The sequence below is a fragment of the Brienomyrus brachyistius genome, chromosome 6 (assembly GCF_023856365.1).
Source record: "Brienomyrus brachyistius isolate T26 chromosome 6, BBRACH_0.4, whole genome shotgun sequence".
Classification (NCBI taxonomy): Eukaryota; Metazoa; Chordata; class Actinopteri; order Osteoglossiformes; family Mormyridae; genus Brienomyrus; species Brienomyrus brachyistius.
Window position 1 is genome coordinate 12,991,196 of NC_064538.1, and position 19,400 is coordinate 13,010,595.

General features: G+C 39.2%; 1 protein-coding gene across 1 annotated transcript; it reads right to left on the reverse strand.

Annotated features, from left to right (window-relative positions):
- Window positions 1-4,560: 4,560 nt before the first annotated feature.
- Window positions 4,561-9,135, reverse strand: gpr173 (G protein-coupled receptor 173). The gene has a single exon (XM_049016049.1). The coding sequence runs from the start codon at window positions 9,097-9,099 to the stop codon at window positions 7,939-7,941; it is 1,161 nt and encodes a 386-aa protein (XP_048872006.1). The 5' UTR covers window positions 9,100-9,135; the 3' UTR covers window positions 4,561-7,938.
- Between the last annotated feature and the right edge of the window lie 10,265 nt (window positions 9,136-19,400).

Below are 19,400 nucleotides of genomic sequence, written 5' to 3' on the forward strand. Positions count from 1 at the left end.
AATTCTGAAAATTTTTATGCCTTTATTTAATTCGTTTTAAAATGCTCATGTGTCTTGGTCTTTTGATGTAGAAGTAGTGGTCATATTCCAGAAACTCTTACTCAGGGGGCTTACATGCTGTATTTCTTGAATAGTCTGGATGGGTGTAGTTAATCCATTTTTAGGGTTGGCACTAAGTGTTTGTTATGCAGGAGGGCCCATGTACAAGGCGCAATCTGCCTCCATTTTGGTCTGCCCCCTTCCCTGCAGTAGAATGGGTTTTTGGGGGGGGGGGGGGGACTAAACTTCATTTTCTGAAAAACTGAGAAATGCATGCTGTCTATTTCTTGGACCATATTTGATTGTTTCTGTTCTCCTTTGATCTGTATGGAATTAATAGTTGAACAGTGAATTACTTCTTAACCAAAGACCAGCTACAAACTTCCAGTCATCCACTTTTCGTGGTGCAATTATGGTTTTGTGCAAGAAAAAAAAATCTCTAAAATGTTCTTTGATTTTGATTATTGTACGTTTACACATTTTAATCTAAAATGTATTGCAGCTTCTGTGGTCATCTTCAAATGAATGGTTAGTGAAGTAAAATGTGACTGAATGAATGAATGCAAAACTGTTTCCGAAGTGATGTTCTGGCTTGCATTCTGGTGTTTAGATTGTCTTTCCAATAACAGACTTGACTCTTGTGCAGTTTAGTCATTAGGTTTGTCGCCAAAGTCCAACATTGTGTTTGTCATTCTGTCATTTTTAATGTTTAGTATGAACCGTTTTATACACACATGTATATCATTGAGACTGGATGAATAAATTTTTGTAAACTTGTAAATAAAACTCTATTGTTCCCATTGCTTTTTGTAGACACTTAAGTTTGTGTTTTTATCAAACTTTCTTTCATGTGTATAAGATTTGGATCAGTAATGTAATTAATCATTAAACCGCAATTCAGTTTGTCACAATTTGAACCTTTGCATCAATTAAATTTTTTCAGTGCTGGTAGAATGTCACATGTTTTGTCACAAACATTTTTTAGCATTTAGTGCCATTTGCTGTTTATGTAGTCTATGCTAAGTGCACTGCAATGCAGAATGGTCTACCTCTGATATATTACAGTACAGGTCAAATGTTTCATTTCAGTTTTTATATTTGCTGTTTTAGAAGCAGTAATGTGCATTTTGTTTGCGCAAAGAAATGCATAGGTTATGCAACTGAGAGTTGATCTGTGCAATGGCATTATTCCAGGAACTGACTTCTTGGGTAGGTATAGGTTGTCAATGCATGTTTTAAATTTTACAGTGTAAAATTACTACCCATCAGTTTAATATTGGTGTGTCAACCCGCATGCTACAATAGTGCATTGAATCACGCCTCTGGTATGATTTATATCGTTCCAGCAGGCGATGTGTCACAAACTCACGTTTTTCAGAGAAGTTAGGCTCAAAATCGTACTCCTAGTTTCCACTAGATGGTACAATTGTTCTGTTACCTATGAACTTGTTCTCAGAACGTTATGATTTTTTTTAAATTTGGAAACGTTTAATTTTTGTTTCTTAGGTCTTATTTTTAAAGGTTCTGTTTATTTCAGAATATGTAGAAAGTGGATGAATTTTGAACTACAAGCTAATTTTAATCCCTTGATTAAAAATTTCCATTGTGTTGCACGATATTAAGCCATTACAGCAAATTATATTGCATAAATAGAAATGTCTGTCTTATTTTTCCTTTTTCATTTTCCAGATTATAAAGAATATTTTTACCCCTGTTTTTGTGTGATATGGTTGTTTTTTCACTATTAAATGGGGGAAAATTCCTTCATCAATGTAACAGGAAGTCTTTTTTCCATTTAATAACCTGTTGCATATAAAAATTACATATAAGTTTGGAAGGAGGTTGTTTTAAAATTGGTGACAAGGGAGAAAACAACCTAGAAGAGGATAAAGTTATTTTTTAAGTGATTTGATATAAAAATCATAATCGGGCATTCACGTCCTGCCCCCATATCCGTCACTCTTAAATTTTTATCAATGACAAATCGGGTCCTTGTTCTTTCTGCTCGTCCCATCTGTACCCCCCCACTCTCACAGAAGCGATCGCCAACTTATGCCGAGTTATTGTTTCAGGAATATCTTTCTCTCCCTGTTGTCGGCTCTCCCTATATGGTGCAGCTACTCTGGGGCTTATCCTTGGGTTCACACACTTTCCTTTGGCTGCTGTAGGGTGGGTGTGCTTAGCTTTATTCCACGTGAGAAATGAAGTGGCCTTGAGCTGGTGGTTGAATCACTTGTCCTGGGTAAATTACTTTAAAACAGGAAAAGGTTCATTTTAAACTGCTGGTTTAACTCGGTGGAGCAATGCATGTAGTGGTATAAAACATGAACAAAAAATCTGCCCTTTGTTTCAAATCAGTGATTGGTTAATTTTGTTTTAATCGCTGAAATATTTATTTAATGGCTTTTTTTGTGCAAAAGTAACTTATAATGGAGAAAAAGACTCTTATCCCTGGAGCAGCTGTGGTTAAGGGCTTTGCTCACAGTCACAATGATAATTCTGCCAACTTCCAGATTTGAAGAGGTGACTTTCCAGTTATGGGCACGGTCTTCTAACCTCTTGGGCCACGCACCATCTCCATGGGTGATTTTATTAGGATAAATGTAAATTTGGTGATTTTTCAAGTGCTCGTTCAGGGATGTTGGATTTAACTTAACATGGAAAATCTAGTTAGAGCTAGTTAGTCAATAGCTCAGTGGGAATGAAAACCATTCACCATCTGCTTAATTGCAGTTGTTCCTACTTTGCATTACACTGAAAAGCACTGTTGGCCATATCTAACAGGTAAAGTAAAACTACTGAGAACTTCCATAATCATATATACTATCCCCTATTTTTTTTAGACAAATTGTTAATTATAGGTTTAATTTTGTAGTTTAGTGTTATTTTACTTGTCCTCTCTCCATGAGATGTAGGATATAGGTCAGATTAAGCAAAACACAACTGCTACTGTTACCTGTGTTTATACCCCATTGTGTAATTTCCTTCCTGTTAGAATAACTGTCTTTTCATGCAAATAATATGCTTTCATTTGGAACTGAAAAAAAAGTAGTTGAAATGCATCAAAAGTAGACTTTTATTGGCAGGATGGCAAAAAACCCACTTCAAATGTACAGAAAAGAATGTGGAATCTTTGATTCATCTGTCTACCCCACCTTCAGCTTTTTTTATATACTTCACCACATACTTGAGATTATGAAAAATGTTACTCCTGACTAATTACTGTAAGTGAGCCATGGGGACAGTAATACTTACAGAATTTAAGGTTTACGTTCAGACCTCGTCTCTTAGCGGAATTCCATCATGGGTGTAAATCTCTAAACTGGTACTACGTATGATAAATATTACCGAAGATGCATCTTAATTGTGATTTTGATATTTACAATTTTTGTTTCACATTTCAATGACATTCTTTATAGGTTGCAGAATCAGCTATGCTATTTCTTTACAAAGTAAGTGCTCTAACATCGAAGCAGGACTTGGGAAACTCAATATGTATTAAAATACTCATGTTCTTCATTCTTTAATATTGTTTTTGGAAGATCGTGTATGCTGTTCATGCAGCGTGATTTACGTTCCACTTTCAGAAGACCATTTCAGAACATAATTAAGATTGTGAAAGTAAGTACTACTTTGCGAATGGCAGAAGCCGTAGATTGGTTAAAAAGCATACTAATGAACAGATATAGGGTTAGCTATTTCAGTATTTCAGTGTATTCTGTAATCACAAAATTAATATTGTCACTATGATATTATTTTCCTTGGATTTGCATAGTTTTTCATGGAAAAGATGTATCCTAAATTGTAATAGCTTCTGTCAGGTGGGTAATTGACTTTTCATTTTAAATATCTAAAAAAAATTACTATGTTGAATCTGGGGTTAAATCTAGGTTCTAGATTAACTTTGAATGTCTGATGAATTAAGAATTCTTGCAAAAAATCAAAGAAAAAAAAAACATTTCGTCACTTTTTTAAAATCATTTTATACTTACCATGGCCCTTTCCCACAGTTAAAATGTTTTATTTCACTTCATAAACTCTTACCCATGACAAATTCCTATAAAAGAAACGCTACCCTGCCAACCACGGATCTACTGAGAAAACAAATGTGATTGTTGTCACCCAACGTTATAATAGTTCAATAGGAAACTTGTGGTGATAAAAGTAACAAACTGTCAGCGTTGGGCAACTGGGAACTTACAGAAAACATTTTAGTGGAGCTGAAAAGTGAAAACTCGTAAAATATGAAAGGGCCGAAACCGAACACCCACAAGTTTTAACTGCTACTAATGCAGACACCAGTAAAGTCCACCTTCCGTTGATGTTCTTAGTTTCAGTTTACTTATATTTAAAACCATCTATACAGCAAGTTTGATGCCTTAGAGTTTCCCATAGTCACCCATAGCTTAGATATTGTTTGGGCAACAATTCATTCTTATTTGCAATAGGTTTATCATCCATTTATTAATCTGCTAATGGATACTGGGATGTCTCAATTCAAAATTCTTTGGAAACCCAGCATTCTGAAATTGGATTTAATTTGGGTTTAAACACTACTGTCCAGTTAGAACAAGCTTAAGCTGACTTGACGCACAGCGTTGATTCTGTACGTCTTTTGTACAGAGTCCGAGAGAGACCGAGCGAAGCATTAACAGGAGTCAACATTTTTAAAACAAAGCTCTAGGGTATGTGGCCATTTTTCATTTCGAATACGTGGAATGACCCTCCCTCTTAGCCAATCATCTGTCGCTCACAATCACACACATACACACAGACATGCGTGGTATAAATCTGAGCCAGAACCCCACCCCGAAAGATTAGTCCATTGTCCATATTATACACATTGGATAGCACGGCGGTCACAGTTAATTTACAAAAGATAGTATGCCTGAAGAAACTCAAAAAGTCAGAACAGGCATTTATGATCAATAAAAAAAGCTGTTCTCTACACTACCCCCCCCCCCCCACATCCACTTTGTGATCCGCTTCATCACTACTCCACATCACCTCATCCCAAACCCACACAGCCCCCCAGAATGAGTAAAAGTCTCTGCAAGAAATCCACACGAATCATTTCCCGTCGTTAAATCCTCAAGAGCATCAGCTCCCTATTCTTGTCTCTTCTCCTCAATGTGCAAAATCGTACACTTTTGTCGCATTTGCCAAAATGTTTTTTTTTTTTTTTTATTCATTTAGCTCCTCTTCTGTGTGTTTTTTACTCAATTCCTGGTGGATAGAGGGGGGTTGTTACTCCTCTCTGTATGAGCAAAAGTAGAAGATGCATCCTCCGATAGGCAATTTTCTCCACTGGTTTTCTTTTATCATTTCTGGATATCAGGGAAGAAAAAACAGGCACACGAAAACAAATTGTATCTGTATAATTATGTGCCCCATCTGACATTGCACAATATAAGGCCATTACAAACAGTCTTGGATCATTAACTGTTAACATGTTTTGTTTATTTTATTTTCTCATTCTAGCCAATAAATAAATAAACAAACAAAATAATCTAGTATTATCTTAGGTAAATAGGTATTACTCCCTACTTCCTTTACCAGTATGTATTTTATTATGTTTTTTTTTTTTTTTTTAATGTCGTTTGATATAATCAACTAATCAGGTATTTAAAATACACTGGCATTCTTTTCTACCAAAATTCACCATTCGTGGTTTGATTAGTAGGGGACGACTCTTTTTGCACTCATTCTTATATAAAAAAAACTCCTCCCAGCAGAAATGACTCAAAATATGAAACGTTTCACGTTCCATCACTCCTGAAAGTTGCTGACATTACAGGGTGACCATGTCCGGTATCAAAATTGTTCTTCTTTAGTAAATGACATTTTCAACCTGGCATCCCATTACTGCTTAACAGCAGTGCCAGCCTTCAGACGGAAATAGTTCTCTACTAAATGCATATATCAATTTTGCATGTGTGTGCCGTGTGACACAGACAGTAGGTTATAAGGTGGACGGATGTAATTACGTTTTTAATGCCTGTGTCTGAGCGCTCGTCGCCTTTCAAACCTGCACTTTTCACTATGGCCTCCATTCCAGGTGCTGTGGCCCTTTTGTGTTATACGTCCTAATCTGTCCTCTAGTTTTGTCAGAAAGTCACAAAGAAAGTTACCAGGCTAGAAATGAGCTACTTCTGTCCCTCATGGCCGATTTTCATTATGAGTCATCATTCTTTCGCTGCTGTATGTCACACCATTCATTTAGTCTGCGACGCTGACTAAAGCAACGAAACAGTTAGGCGAAGTAACACAACAAATTGTGTGAACTGATTCACTAGAGCTTTTTTTTATTATTTTTTTTTTGCCCTCACTTGTTTTCTCCTGTTCTTTGACAATTGCAATTCATTGAAATAGAACAATACGCCCCTCCTTTCATTACGGCTGAGGCAGGAACATCAGTTGTGAAGATGGACGCCTCTGTACTAATGTACCATATTTCATGAATTGAAAGCATTAGTTAGGTCATACCAAAAACAAAGACCGAGATGTCATTAATATGGCTCAACTTCTTTGTTTCAATATAACATTCCTTTTTCTTTACTTTCAACAAGTTTGTTTGTCATTATTATATGAGTCTTATCTCAAGGATTTAGGGTTCCGCTCATTTCTATTGCCAGGTAACCAATCTTTAAATTCCATCTTTAAATCCATTTCCCAACATATGTTCCTCCCTCATTTGTCTGAAAAATCAGAGCAAAACAATTCAGGTCTTCCGGTAAATTACTCGTGTGCTGTAAAAGCCCTTGTGTACAGTGTCCAATGTATTTGCACAGTATTCTCACGTTTCACTCTCATGAATTTACCATTTAATCCAGTGTACTTATTGGAATACAGCTTTTAAAGGACATAAAAAGGTCAGAATGTGCAACAAAGGACTCACGTACCTTTACGTTTGTCAAACCAACCTATAAATAAGTTTAAGATAAATAAACACATCAATAATAATAATTTATCATAATCAAAGAGGACCTTAAAGCCAGGCAAGGCAATAAAATGCCCGAATATGCTATAATTTACAGAAACTCGGAAATATACATAAATATATTTCACCTTGACCGTGTTAGTGCTGCCTTTGATTCACGCAGATGAGGAAAACTGAGGCTACTCCATCACTGTGGATGTCCAGCGTGAATCATGTGACTTTGTGAGAGGAAACAGCTCAGGCAGCCAATCAGTGCCTGTGTCTGCCTGAGAAATGGGATGCGGGCTGGACTGACATCTCGCTCATAGCATTTCAGCAGGCCCAGATTGAGGCCCAACTCTGCCAATGGTGCACTGTGTCTTGGAGAGAAAATTACCCCCTGGGATCAGAATAAGTCTAATTTTTAACTTTTCCATAAATTTTACATTCATTTCACATCAAAGCTTAGATTATATACATGCATTAAATTTGGTTCCTGAACTAAGTAGTTCTCCAGAAGTATTGAGTGTTTGGAATATGTCTTAGATTATTATGTAAAGCAGTCTTTGTTAAGACCAAGCATCTTTAGAATACCTGTAAAGGCATTTCTGCTGGATGACCTGCTTGTTACACCTGCAAAAGCATAATTAATGTAGCAATAATAGCTACCTCCAAGACAATAACAGCTTCACAGTTGTCGTCTTTGTGTGACAGCTCCTGGCCTGACGTAATCCTCAAATTGGACTTCTTGTATGCATTTTAAAACTGGATGTGTACCTTTTAGGACAGGACATAAGAAAACGTCTCCTTTAATAGAGAGAAATTAAAATATAGTAGAAATCCTCTGCTTTCTTCTCTCTACGCCCAACCCTTAATGCATCTTGCACTGAATCAAAGGCCACAACAGCTCACGTGGTCCCTCAGGCTGTTCGTGCCTTTGCTGCCTCCCCTGCTGTCAGCCCCTCCCCCTCCCTCTCCTTTCACATGACACAATAAGGCTCACGGGGCAGCTGAGGTGTAGTCCTACAGCAAGGAGGCAGGTGAGCTAATAAACCCTTCTTTAGGTCCTTGTTAAGGAAGAAGCAGATGATGGGGTTGACCCCGGCCTGGGCAAAGCTCATCCAGACAGTGGTGGAGAGGTACCGGTGTGGAATGGTGCAAGCTTTCACAAAGACACGCCAGTAGCAGGCCACTATGTAAGGGGACCAGAGCACCAAGAAGAACAGAGTGATCACATAGAACATCCTGCCCAGCCGCTTTTCCGCCTTGAACTCCTCCATGCCCAACAGCCGCCGGTTCTGGTTGTGCAGGTTTTGCCGGATGCCCAGTAGAGTTGGTGGCATGGGGCCTCGGCCAAATCCAGCTATCCAGTTTGCCGCTGCCTGGCCAGTGGCGCCTGGCCCATGGAAGGTCCAGTTCTGGCTGATGGCTGGCACCATCTGAATGGGCTTCATCTTGCGGTGCTTGTACTCGAAGAGGAGGAGCTTCATGTAGACTACGTGGGTGGCCAGGATGAGCACGGCCAGCATCAGCATGAAGCCCAGCGTGTCGTTGGCTTTGAAGTAGCGGTGCTCGAAGATACACTGGTCCTCTTCTCGGATGAACTTGTAGGTGCCGACGTCAAAGACGGGCGGAAACGCCATGGCGACGGACAGGGTCCACACCATGCAGACCACGGCCACGCAGGTCCAGAAGGTCATGCGCTTGGAATAGAAACGGTGGTGCGCGATGGCCATATAGCGCGTGACGCTGATGCAGAAGAGCATGAAGGCGGCATGGAAGCAGAAGAGCACGGCCATGAAGGCCACCACCTTGCAGCTCAGCACGCTGTAGGTCCAGGCGGAGCCATTCTTGATGGACACCAGCACAAAGGGGAAGCAGACTGCCGAGCGGATGGTGTCTGCCAGGCAGAGGTCTAGCAGGAAGTAGTAGGGTGCCTTGTGCAAGGCTCTGTCACGCAGGACGAGCAGAGAGACCACCAGGTTCCCCACCAGGCTGATGCAGATGATCAGGCCCAACAGCACCAGCTTCGCGTAGGTGGACACCGGCGATGAGGAGCTTCCACCTGCCACTCCTCCTGCCGCCACAGCTGCCGCCAGAGGAATGCTGGGCCCTTCGCTGCTCTCATTCCCATTAGCCATCCCTTAAACTTCTTAAACACTCCTGTCCGCCCCCTGCTGGCCACTGCGCCTCCTGCCCCTCCCCCTCCCCCTCCTCTGGCTGCCCCCTCGTCCGTCCTCGTGGCTGCCTCTCGTCTTGTACTCACAGGAGACCGTGGAACCCCATTCCGCACGGGCCCATAGTTCAGAGACCCCGTTAACAGCTTTCACTTCACCCCCTTGTCCCAGAACCTATGAAGAAAAAAAAACACACATAATTAGTTACTGTCTTCAGCAAGTTTGTACCGACCATTGTCTAGCTGGAGGATGAAAGAAACCAAATGAAATGGGGGTACATGTCCCCCTGGTTCCTACACGCCTGGGTGTGTGTGACCCACAGGAAGAGCAAGCACTGCAGCTGCCTGTGGCTTACCAGCTTTTCCCAAAAAAGGATGGAGTCTCCACCTATTTTCTTTATTGTGGCCTCATAAAAATTCACAGAAAACTGGCCTAAAGCTGCAATGGACCTCCAATGCTACAAACATTATTTGTAATGTTCAGTTGAATATTTTAGCATGTATGTGATATACTGTCCTCATTTTTCATGTGCCTGTTGGCATACACCGTAGTTGATATAATGCTATGCTTGAATGGTTTACATATAATCATAATGGGCCAGGCTGTCCTTCTATGGTGGATCTTGCCCAAGTGGACTGACTGGATTAGCAAACCGACTGGTGTACTTCCCGAGCTGCCAAATACTCTCAGGAGCATCCTGTCCGTTAGCGGGAGAGCAGGTATGTTCTACTGTAGTCTGGGGAGTTTCTTGGCCAGGCTGATTTTGCTTACAGCCCATCCTCTGCTGTGCTTCAGTGGTCGGGATTATATGCATGTCAGAAGAAAGTCTAACAAAGTTCTGAGTGTCCATTTACATGCTGAAAGAGAGAAATGTACATAGATTCAAGTATAGAGCTTATTGTCATGTAATGCAATTTTAAAGAGTTGTATTTTTTACAGATTATTATATACAGAATATGTATAATTTTTAAGAAATTTTACAAAATGCAGTTTGCTCAGCAAAAATCAGTTATCTCCATCAAGCAAAAATAAGCACAAATAAGCATTTGCTGTACCACACTAAGGAGAAAATTCCCCTTCCCCCTTTCTGCACAAATCAGATCGGCTGTTTTCTCCACATGCTATATGGCATGCCAGCTCCAAGCTTGTCACGGTAATTACCTCGCCTGTTGCTAGGCTACACCACCTTACATCCCTTTTTGTGTGTGTGTGTGTGTGTGTACGAGTGTGGGTGTCAGTGTGCATGTGAGTGTGTGCCGGAGCACAAACAGCGGTAGAGATGTGAGCTGGGAAGATAGGGGGAGGTAGACAAATCACTGGTGATGTGACAGTAGGTTGGAGACAGTAAAAACACAGCCACTGTAATGCAATGGAGCACACTGACTGGAATCCTGTTAAACGAAAGAAGAAGCGCAACATGGCAAGGGAATGAGATCGCTGGGCTTCTGAGCCTGCAGGGTCACTGGCTTCCATCCAGGGGATGTCTGTGCTCAACAGAAAAGGTGTGTGAGGTGGACACAGTACTTGCTCGATTACGGTAGAGAAAGGCACCACTTCACCAGATAACCCAGCTGTGTTCATTTCAGCATTAAATGGGGGAGGCGAGGTTGATGGTGATGGGCTCTCTAAGCCAATAGCAGAGAGAGAACAGCGACGGCATATTGTTTCATATCTGGCATACTAATGTATTTCTGTCACGGTAATTACAGCAGCCTGTTGCTAAGATACAGAGACCTTCTGCCTTGTGTCGTGTTTGTGTCTTTCTGACAAAGCATGCAACTAGAGCATGAAGGAAGGAGACAAGTTTCAGGCAAACTAAAATGACCAAAATACAATGCTAGATTTGAACCTGTTCATACACATGGACATAAAATGTGCTGTTTACATGAAATATGGCTCCGCTCCCATCAGTCAATCAGCTATTTGGGTTTATGATTCTGGGCTGTAGGGTCTGGGCTCTTGCCAATGGCGTTCTGTTGTTTATTTTCTAACAGAAGTGGTTATTTCAGGGGGAAAACTGCAGCTGAAATCAATATGCTTATTAAGTTTAAAAAGGCTATAATCATAAAAGAATTATATTGCAATTTATGTACTCAAAAAGCTTTATGCCCTACAGAATTCATTGCCCTTGAGCAAAAATACATGAGTGGGGAGAGAGAATGGGATTCATAATGGAGATGATTTGAAAAGAAAAATGACATTTAAAAATCAGGTTTAGTATGAATGTTCCGATCTACACTGATATTCAGCGTATGATGAGTCCGTGGTCCTTGAACAGAGGACTGGACCCTGTTTGCACCTGCTCATGTCATAAAGAAACTCCTGTTCTGATGTCATTATCAAAGTCCTGAGAAAACAAAACTGATTTAATCTGAAAACCATAACCGTTTATTGGAATTCAGCATCAGCTGCCATCAAACTCCAAAGCATCTTATACCAACAAAGTATTAAGATCTCAAAAACTGCGATCCTATATTGTGATGTTATACTGGTCATTTTACCATAAACACTAGATGTGTCACTAGGTTAAAAAGAAATAACTGTGAAATGCTTGGAATTGTATGAAGAAGCCAATTGTCCTGCTTTGACGTTTCCCCCTTAACTCGTAACAAGTAAAATATCTAACAAAATATGAGCTGAGCTGATTATCGATTTAATGCGTTTAACTACAAAGTTAACTGCTGAAAATATGAAACAGTATATTTAATATCTCAAAAACACACACTTAAATGTTTTCTGAAAGAGAAATATTCTTGCTTTTATCAAGTGCCTCTTCTCATACACCTTAATTTTTCTTATAATTATACAAATGTATAAATATGTTATTGTATAACAAAACATTTCACAAAAATATAATAAACATATAATTAAAATGTTCTGTGTGCTACTTTATATTGTATGCATACAGTATATAACAATAAAACACCTAATTACAAATGTACTATTGAAATAACTGACCAACTCTTACTGCAAGTTACTCAAATAAATAGAGCATTCATTTATTTGCTTTCCTTATTGACATACCAAGGTTTGAAGGGAGGTGATTCATTAAAAATATCAGGGAATGTATCTAGTATAAGTCGTATAGCAAATGCAACACTGACAAAAGTGACCGGATTTTTTTCACAATGCTGAGTACTGAGCAGCGGAAATGACCTAACATATAGTATTTTTCTATCATAGCCGTCAACTGGCTCTTCCCAATGAGGAATCCCCACTATTTTTAATAGGATTGCTACTGTAGAACCAGTGTAGAGCTCTGTCTGAAAACCTTTACTTGTGTGTGAAACTGGCTTGCACTGAAAACACAAGGACACAAGGTGGATGGCTATAGTGAACCCACTTAGACTTGCCTTCATATGTAAAGCATGACTAAGTACAAATTACAGCTTTCTGAATGACAGACAATGGTATCAGCCTTGGAATACTTGTGGCTGTACACAATGGACGGGGCTGAGGTCACAGCCAAGAAGAGGTATATCCAAACACTTTAAATACTCAAGAATTCCCCTTTAAGAACTAATGTTCATGAACAACAGCATACTTCATGGTTTTTGTCTCTCCAGGTGATGAAGTGTCTGTTTCCTGTTAGTCTCAAAATGCAGTGCCACACCTGCTGAATGAATCAGAATCAGTAGACTTTTATTATCCCAAAGGAAATAGTTTGTTAGACTCCATGTTACACAACCACGCAACAAGACAAAAATAGACAGTACACAGAACCACATACAACAATCTCTGCATGAGAATAAATAAGTATGACATCTAGAGACGATAAGTAGGTGGGTTATCATGGCAATAAGTGTGGCACATGAAATATAATAAATAGGAAGGTGAAATTGATAAGAAAAATAAAATAAATGTTATTATACATGTTACTGTATATGTCCTGGTTGACTGATTTACCGACTGTACAGTTTTATGGCCATCAGAAGGAATGACTTCCTCAGGCGTTTTTCGTTAATCAGTCAGTAGCTGAAAGTGCTCTTCTGTCCAAAGACGATGCTGTGAAGCGGGTGAGTGGAATTGTCCATGATCGACCGAAGTCTGGACAGCAATCCTCCTCTCTGCCACAGTGTCTTAGCCTCCAGCTTATCCCCTCGCACCGACCCAGCCCTCCTGATCAGCTTGAGTTGGGCGTCATTCTCCACCTTCGCACTGCTGCCCCAGCACACACCAGCGTAGAAGAAGGCCCCGACAACACCAGGTTCCTAGAACATCGGCAGTATCGCGTCGCAGACTCTGCCGGACCCAAGCCTCCACAGGAATTACAACCTGCTCTGACCCTTCCTGTTGAGGGCAATGCAGTTCTCAGACCAGTCCGGTTTGCTGTCAAGGTGGACACCCAAGTACTTATAGTCCTGTACGATCGCCACCATGTCGGGCTGAATGGACAAAGGGGTAGCTAGCGACCTTGATCTTCTCCTGTCCACTACCAGCTGTTTTGTCTGAATGCTGATTTTTATTATCAGGTAAAAGATCAGACCCACGGCTCTGAGGCTGATGGGAACCTCTAAATCGACACATCTGATCCTTTTCACATATTTCATTTTACTGTTTATTTCTCTACCTAACTTGTACTGAATTTCAGCTTATGAACATATACACCAACAGATATCTCCTTGTTTCCCAGTTTAACTGCTAATATTATATTCGAAATAAAGATAAAAAAGTTACAAATTACAGAAGTTTCTGAAAGTGCCGACCTGCCAGGTATCTTAAGGTAAATTCATTTGGTCTGTAAATTGTAATCGTGACACTAAATAACTGCAGATCCTCTATGCAGATTTGCTGTATTGCCTGTTAATGAACTTTTGTAATTATTTGCATATTTACTGTTCATACAGTCCTGTTTTAACAAAATGTCCATAGATGCAGAAACAGTTCCAACTCTGTTGTTTACCATTCCTGCAGTGAGTCATTACATGGAAATGGAAGGTGACCACCGTTGTCAGCACCGAATCTGACTTCCCTACCTGGAAATCCTTGTAATAGCATCTCCTTATCACCAAGGGGCCTGACTGCCAAAACAGCGCTGACACATGAACCTAAAATATGCACGTCAGTGTGCCGTGTGACGCAATCAGTCTTTCTTTTCGAGAGTTTACCTGGCGGCCTAATTGCTGTCACCATCATATTTTTTTTTGACCAAATAGTCTATGCCAATAATAATCGAATCAATAATTCTGGTTAAAATGGGAAAGTATTTTATGTCAAAAACATTTTGTATTCATGTTAGGTTATACGGGCTCGCCCTAGGTTAAGAACATCTGACTTACGGACAGCTCCTACTTATGAACGGACTGCTGTAAAGCCTATTATATAAAAAATTTGGGGTAAATACAATGCTTCATGCTAACGAACACTACTTCATCATTACAAAACATTGCGTGTTTTTAGCAATTTGTTGGTTCAATGTACAGTACGGTACCTAGTCACTTTTATTATTACATTTCATTATTATTATTATTGTTTTTATTTTTCTGACTTACCTACAAATTCGACTAAAAGACTGACTTAGGGAATGGAACTCGTCTGTCACCTGGGGTCCCCCTGTGTCGTCCTAAGTGAAACCTTTCTGGTGTTTGTAGTTTGAAGGCTAGAAGAAATTTAAGATCATTGGTTTGTTTCCTCCTTTCCTGATTTCTGTTTAACTCTGTCATGTGGGAATATACAGTAGGCACTGAATATGCAGTGCAAAAGAGCACAGTTTCCACCAACTCTGACCAACATATTCAGTTAAACGACTGATGGACAGATCAGACTGCATCAGCATGTGACAAATTAAACAGCCAATTAATCAGCTTTTTTTGAAAAGTATAATTAGTAACCAGCAGCTTTTAATTAATTTAATTAATTAATTAATTAATTAATTAATTATGTTGCATACTTAAGTTTAATGGACGTGCACAGAAATGGTCTTTACCACTGCAGCTGGTAATGTACTTTAGGCCTAATTCCTACACTTTGGGGCATGTATAATAGATCAGGGCATTTATTCTGCAAAGCTGGGGCACATGCCCCAAGACATCTAATATCAAAAGGTAATGACACCCGTGGCAACTTTTTGAGCAATGTTACAGAGCAACTTTCCCACTTAGAATGGACAACAAATTTCTGTCTTGACAATTTTGATCTCAGTGGGCAACTTTTTGAGATCTTCCAAACAGAATGCTGACAGCCAATCACGTGACCAACTTGGAGCTTCAGTGTCCATCTTTCTGGTGTCTGTCTCCTGGCAACAGATTTACTTTAATCTGACTGGTTGTTGCCAACTGTGGGCCCATTGCCCTACATCTCACCTGGTTGCCTGTCACCGGCAACATTGCCAGGCAGCGTTGATTAAAAGTTGCTCTATGTATCATTCCTTTTACAGGCCACCCCTCTGCTTTTCATCAGATGTCAATATATCCCTCTACTTTCTTGATTTATATTCACTAGATGAAAATATTACCCATATCCTACTGCTATATCCAAGGATTTAACCCAACTGGTTGTCTTTTCCTTCTCTATTCCTTTATGTTACGCCCTTGAGTAATCCCTAGACTACCTTCCAGTAGGGTCGTAAGATTTAGTGTCACTATTATAATGTATGGTACCGCTCTGCATGAAAAAGTCAAATGACTATACTTAACTGCCTTATAAAGGCCGCTTTTAATGAGAATTCAGATAACACTTTAGGTTCAAAATCCATCAAACTCCATATGAACATATTGCATGAAGTATTTAGCACAAATCCTGACATGGTCAAAAGTAAGCAATCTTCATATTATGTTAAAATTAAAAAGAGTTATTTAAGAGGGATGCATGTACTGAGATAGAAAATTTCCCATTTGGAAAACAGATCAAAATGTAATTTAAGTGGCTGTTGGGTATTGAGCGATCAGTTCTGAGTTCTCACAGAAAAGAGTCACTCTTAATGAAGCACAGAAATTGGGTCCCAAACCAGCTGGTATTTATTCAGTGACCTAGACTACAAATTTGGTGATGAATTAATGTGTAATTACAGAGATGCTCTCACCTACATATGTGTCTGTGTGTCATGAAGAACAAGATAATGTAGGCATTATCCTCACAGGGATCAAAAAGGTGTCATTATTATTATTATTGTTATTATTATTAGTATTAGTAGTTGTAGTAGTAGTAGTAGTAGGTTTCCATACAGAAATTGTGGAAGAAGATGTATGGTACAAAGCTAAGGCTATTAGATTTTATTCTCAGTTTTGAACTGATTAGCAAATATGTGAACAATAGTCAAATCAAAATCAGCTATCTTAACACAATTCCTTCTGATTGGTTATTTCGGCCTGAGTTGTCCAGAATACTTTTGGGAGAATCTGCCCCAAAATGTAACTATTATGTCATTCTAGGTTAAGTTAATCTGAAATGAATTATGTTTCCCTATGACACTGTCAGAGAGTTGGAAGATGGATGGATGGTGCGATGAATTATAGTTTATTGTCTCATGTGGTTCAAATATTAAATGAGTGTGAGCTGTGGGACTGTGAAAAGCTCAACCCAAACACTCTTCACAACGATGTTGCCAACCTACCTGCTCAGCATCTCCTGCTGACCTAATAGTGAACGGACTGAAATCCAACACACTAATCATTTTACCCCAGATAGCAGACCCAGGAATGCAGGACATCCAGCAGGCCTTGGACCCTTGTACTACATTGTCTAGACTGACTTTTGAAATGATAAAATAGTAATGTTCTTAATTGACTTACTTGTATCATCTTATGAGGTTGTTACAGTATTTGCTGTAGAATCTTAAGAACCCATATTGAAAATGATGTTTTATAAAACACTGAACTAAATTAAATCAGTGCAGCTGATCGACAGACTTATCTGACATTTTTCAGTTTGCAAATCTGATTCTGAATAAATCAAAATGACCTATATAAAACAGACTTGTTCTTAAACATGGTGGTCTTTGTGATAGTTCAATGTACACATCTTATGTAGTGATTGTTCTAGAGTTCAAATTCATCATGTTTATTTCAAGTCGTTTGTACTTTTTCCAGGGCAGTGGAGAGGCAGGGTGGGTGTTTGAATCCACTCCTTCTGTGTCTGTGCAGAGTCTGCAAGTTCTCCCTGTGTAGTGCAGTATCCCTCCGGGTCCAGTCGGTTCCTTCCGCAGTTAAACAACTAACGGTGAACTGGCATTTCAGAATTGCCCATAGCATAGCGTGTGAGTGTGAGCATGTGAGAGCCCTTTGAAGGACTGGCATACCATCGAGGGCGTACCTCTGAGGCCTATGCAGCCGGGGACAGGTGTAGGCCTCCTCATATGACCTGGCATTGGATAAGTGGCTGAAATATTGATGGATTTATATCAATAAATTGTGATTGAAAAGCCTCAGAGATGCAAAACCGCAGTGCTCTTGAATACATTTGGATTATTTGCATGTAGTTTGTGTTTGCTGTAATACCTGTACTTAATAATCATTTTAAAATCATTTTAGAGGCAACCTTAAATGCTAAACCAATGGTGGACCTTATTTGGCCATCCAAACATTATATAGTTAAACTGTACTCTTCAAGATAAGTAGAGCTGTAGTATTTTTTTTTTGGGGGGGGGGGGGGGGGACTGGAGTACCTGCTTGTTCTCCAAGTGTTTACGCTGTATTCCTCTAGGTACTCTGGTTTATTTCAACAGCCTATAAATATTAATGTCTCTAAATTTCCCATATTGTGTAAGCGCGTGCCATGCCCTGGACTGCCACTCCATGCAGAGTGTCCTCTGTCTTATGCTCTATACTGAGACAAGATCCAGCCCCCCGCAGTCCTATACTGGATACACAATTTTTCAGAATGAATGGATTAATGTCTTTTGTCTTTCTGACCAAAATATATTACATAAAAAACACTCCTACTACTATTTGTGAAAAATATAATATATAGAATAAAGCATAAACATATCAGTAACCTAATAACAAAAAAAATGGTAAAACTTCACTTGAACCTGTCATCTATAATGCACTATGGATACCTTCATAATGCATTATAATACTCAGTATAAGAATTAATAAAGCAGTACAGCATTATCTAATGACAGTTATAGGGCATCATAGTGTTGATTATAGTACTTCATAAGTTCCAATGAAGCTCTCATCTATAATGCACTATGGATACATTCATAATACATTACAATGGTTGGTATAAGAATTAAGGATGCTTGTATTGCATTATGAAGGTATCTATAGTGCATTATAGATGAGAGCTTCATAAACCCTTTATAATGTGTAATAAACATGGCTAAAATGTGTTATGCCTTTTTATGAATATTTATAGCCATGTTTATAATGCTTCATGAATTCATTATAAAGCATTATGAATGTGTTCATAGATTCTTATAGACATGGCATTCATCGAAAATGTTTCCAAAAAAAATCACTTAGGATTTCTGCAATCTTAAAATGTTGTTTCAAAATAAATGGGTGTCCAGTGGCAAAAAGGCATAAAAAGATAAGATAATGATCAACAGATGAGTTGGAAGTAGGACACCACATGGTGGGAGCCGTTTTACAGAACAGGATGTAGCCTTCAAGCTGTGAAAAGCCACTGAGTATGAAAAAAGGTAAATATGGAATGTGAACAAGAAGCAGCATGTAGTCTGCAATGCAGTCTAAAGTGAGGTGTAGCAATTACACAAGTGGCAATTGATTAGTTACAAAAAACTGATAGCAAGTATTCAGAGAAGAATTTTAAGTTCATCATATAGTCTTGCAGGCACATGTGGTCCCAACACAGACCATGGCATATGGCCCAGAAGAGAACCTAATGAAATGGCAGATGTGATCACAGTATGTTTCACTGGCTGCATGGAAAACCCAAGTACACACAGTGCTTTCCTCTTGTACCATAAAAAAAACCTTTAAAGACACCCTACGTCACTTTTACCATTCCACTGTTGCTTGTACTATATAAGTTTTCAATGATGACACAGAAGTCGGGTTATACCAGTGGAAGGTTGGTTTTGGACTTAATAATAGACAGTTTGCCTTGGGTATTCGTAAAACTACTTTGAACAGAGCATAGCATGATTAAATTGTAAAATATGCTACTTCAGTCATATGGGTATATAGTTGGCCAGAATGGTACAGTAAACATTAAAGGCTGCCACTCTCACCTGGCAATAATCAGTTCAAATTACTGCTTTTTTGCAGACATATGACTACATAACATTTTGTTTCAGATAGTTCTTTTCATGAAAAATTCTGGGTGAAAATCTAACTACTGAAATACATATACGCACAGAT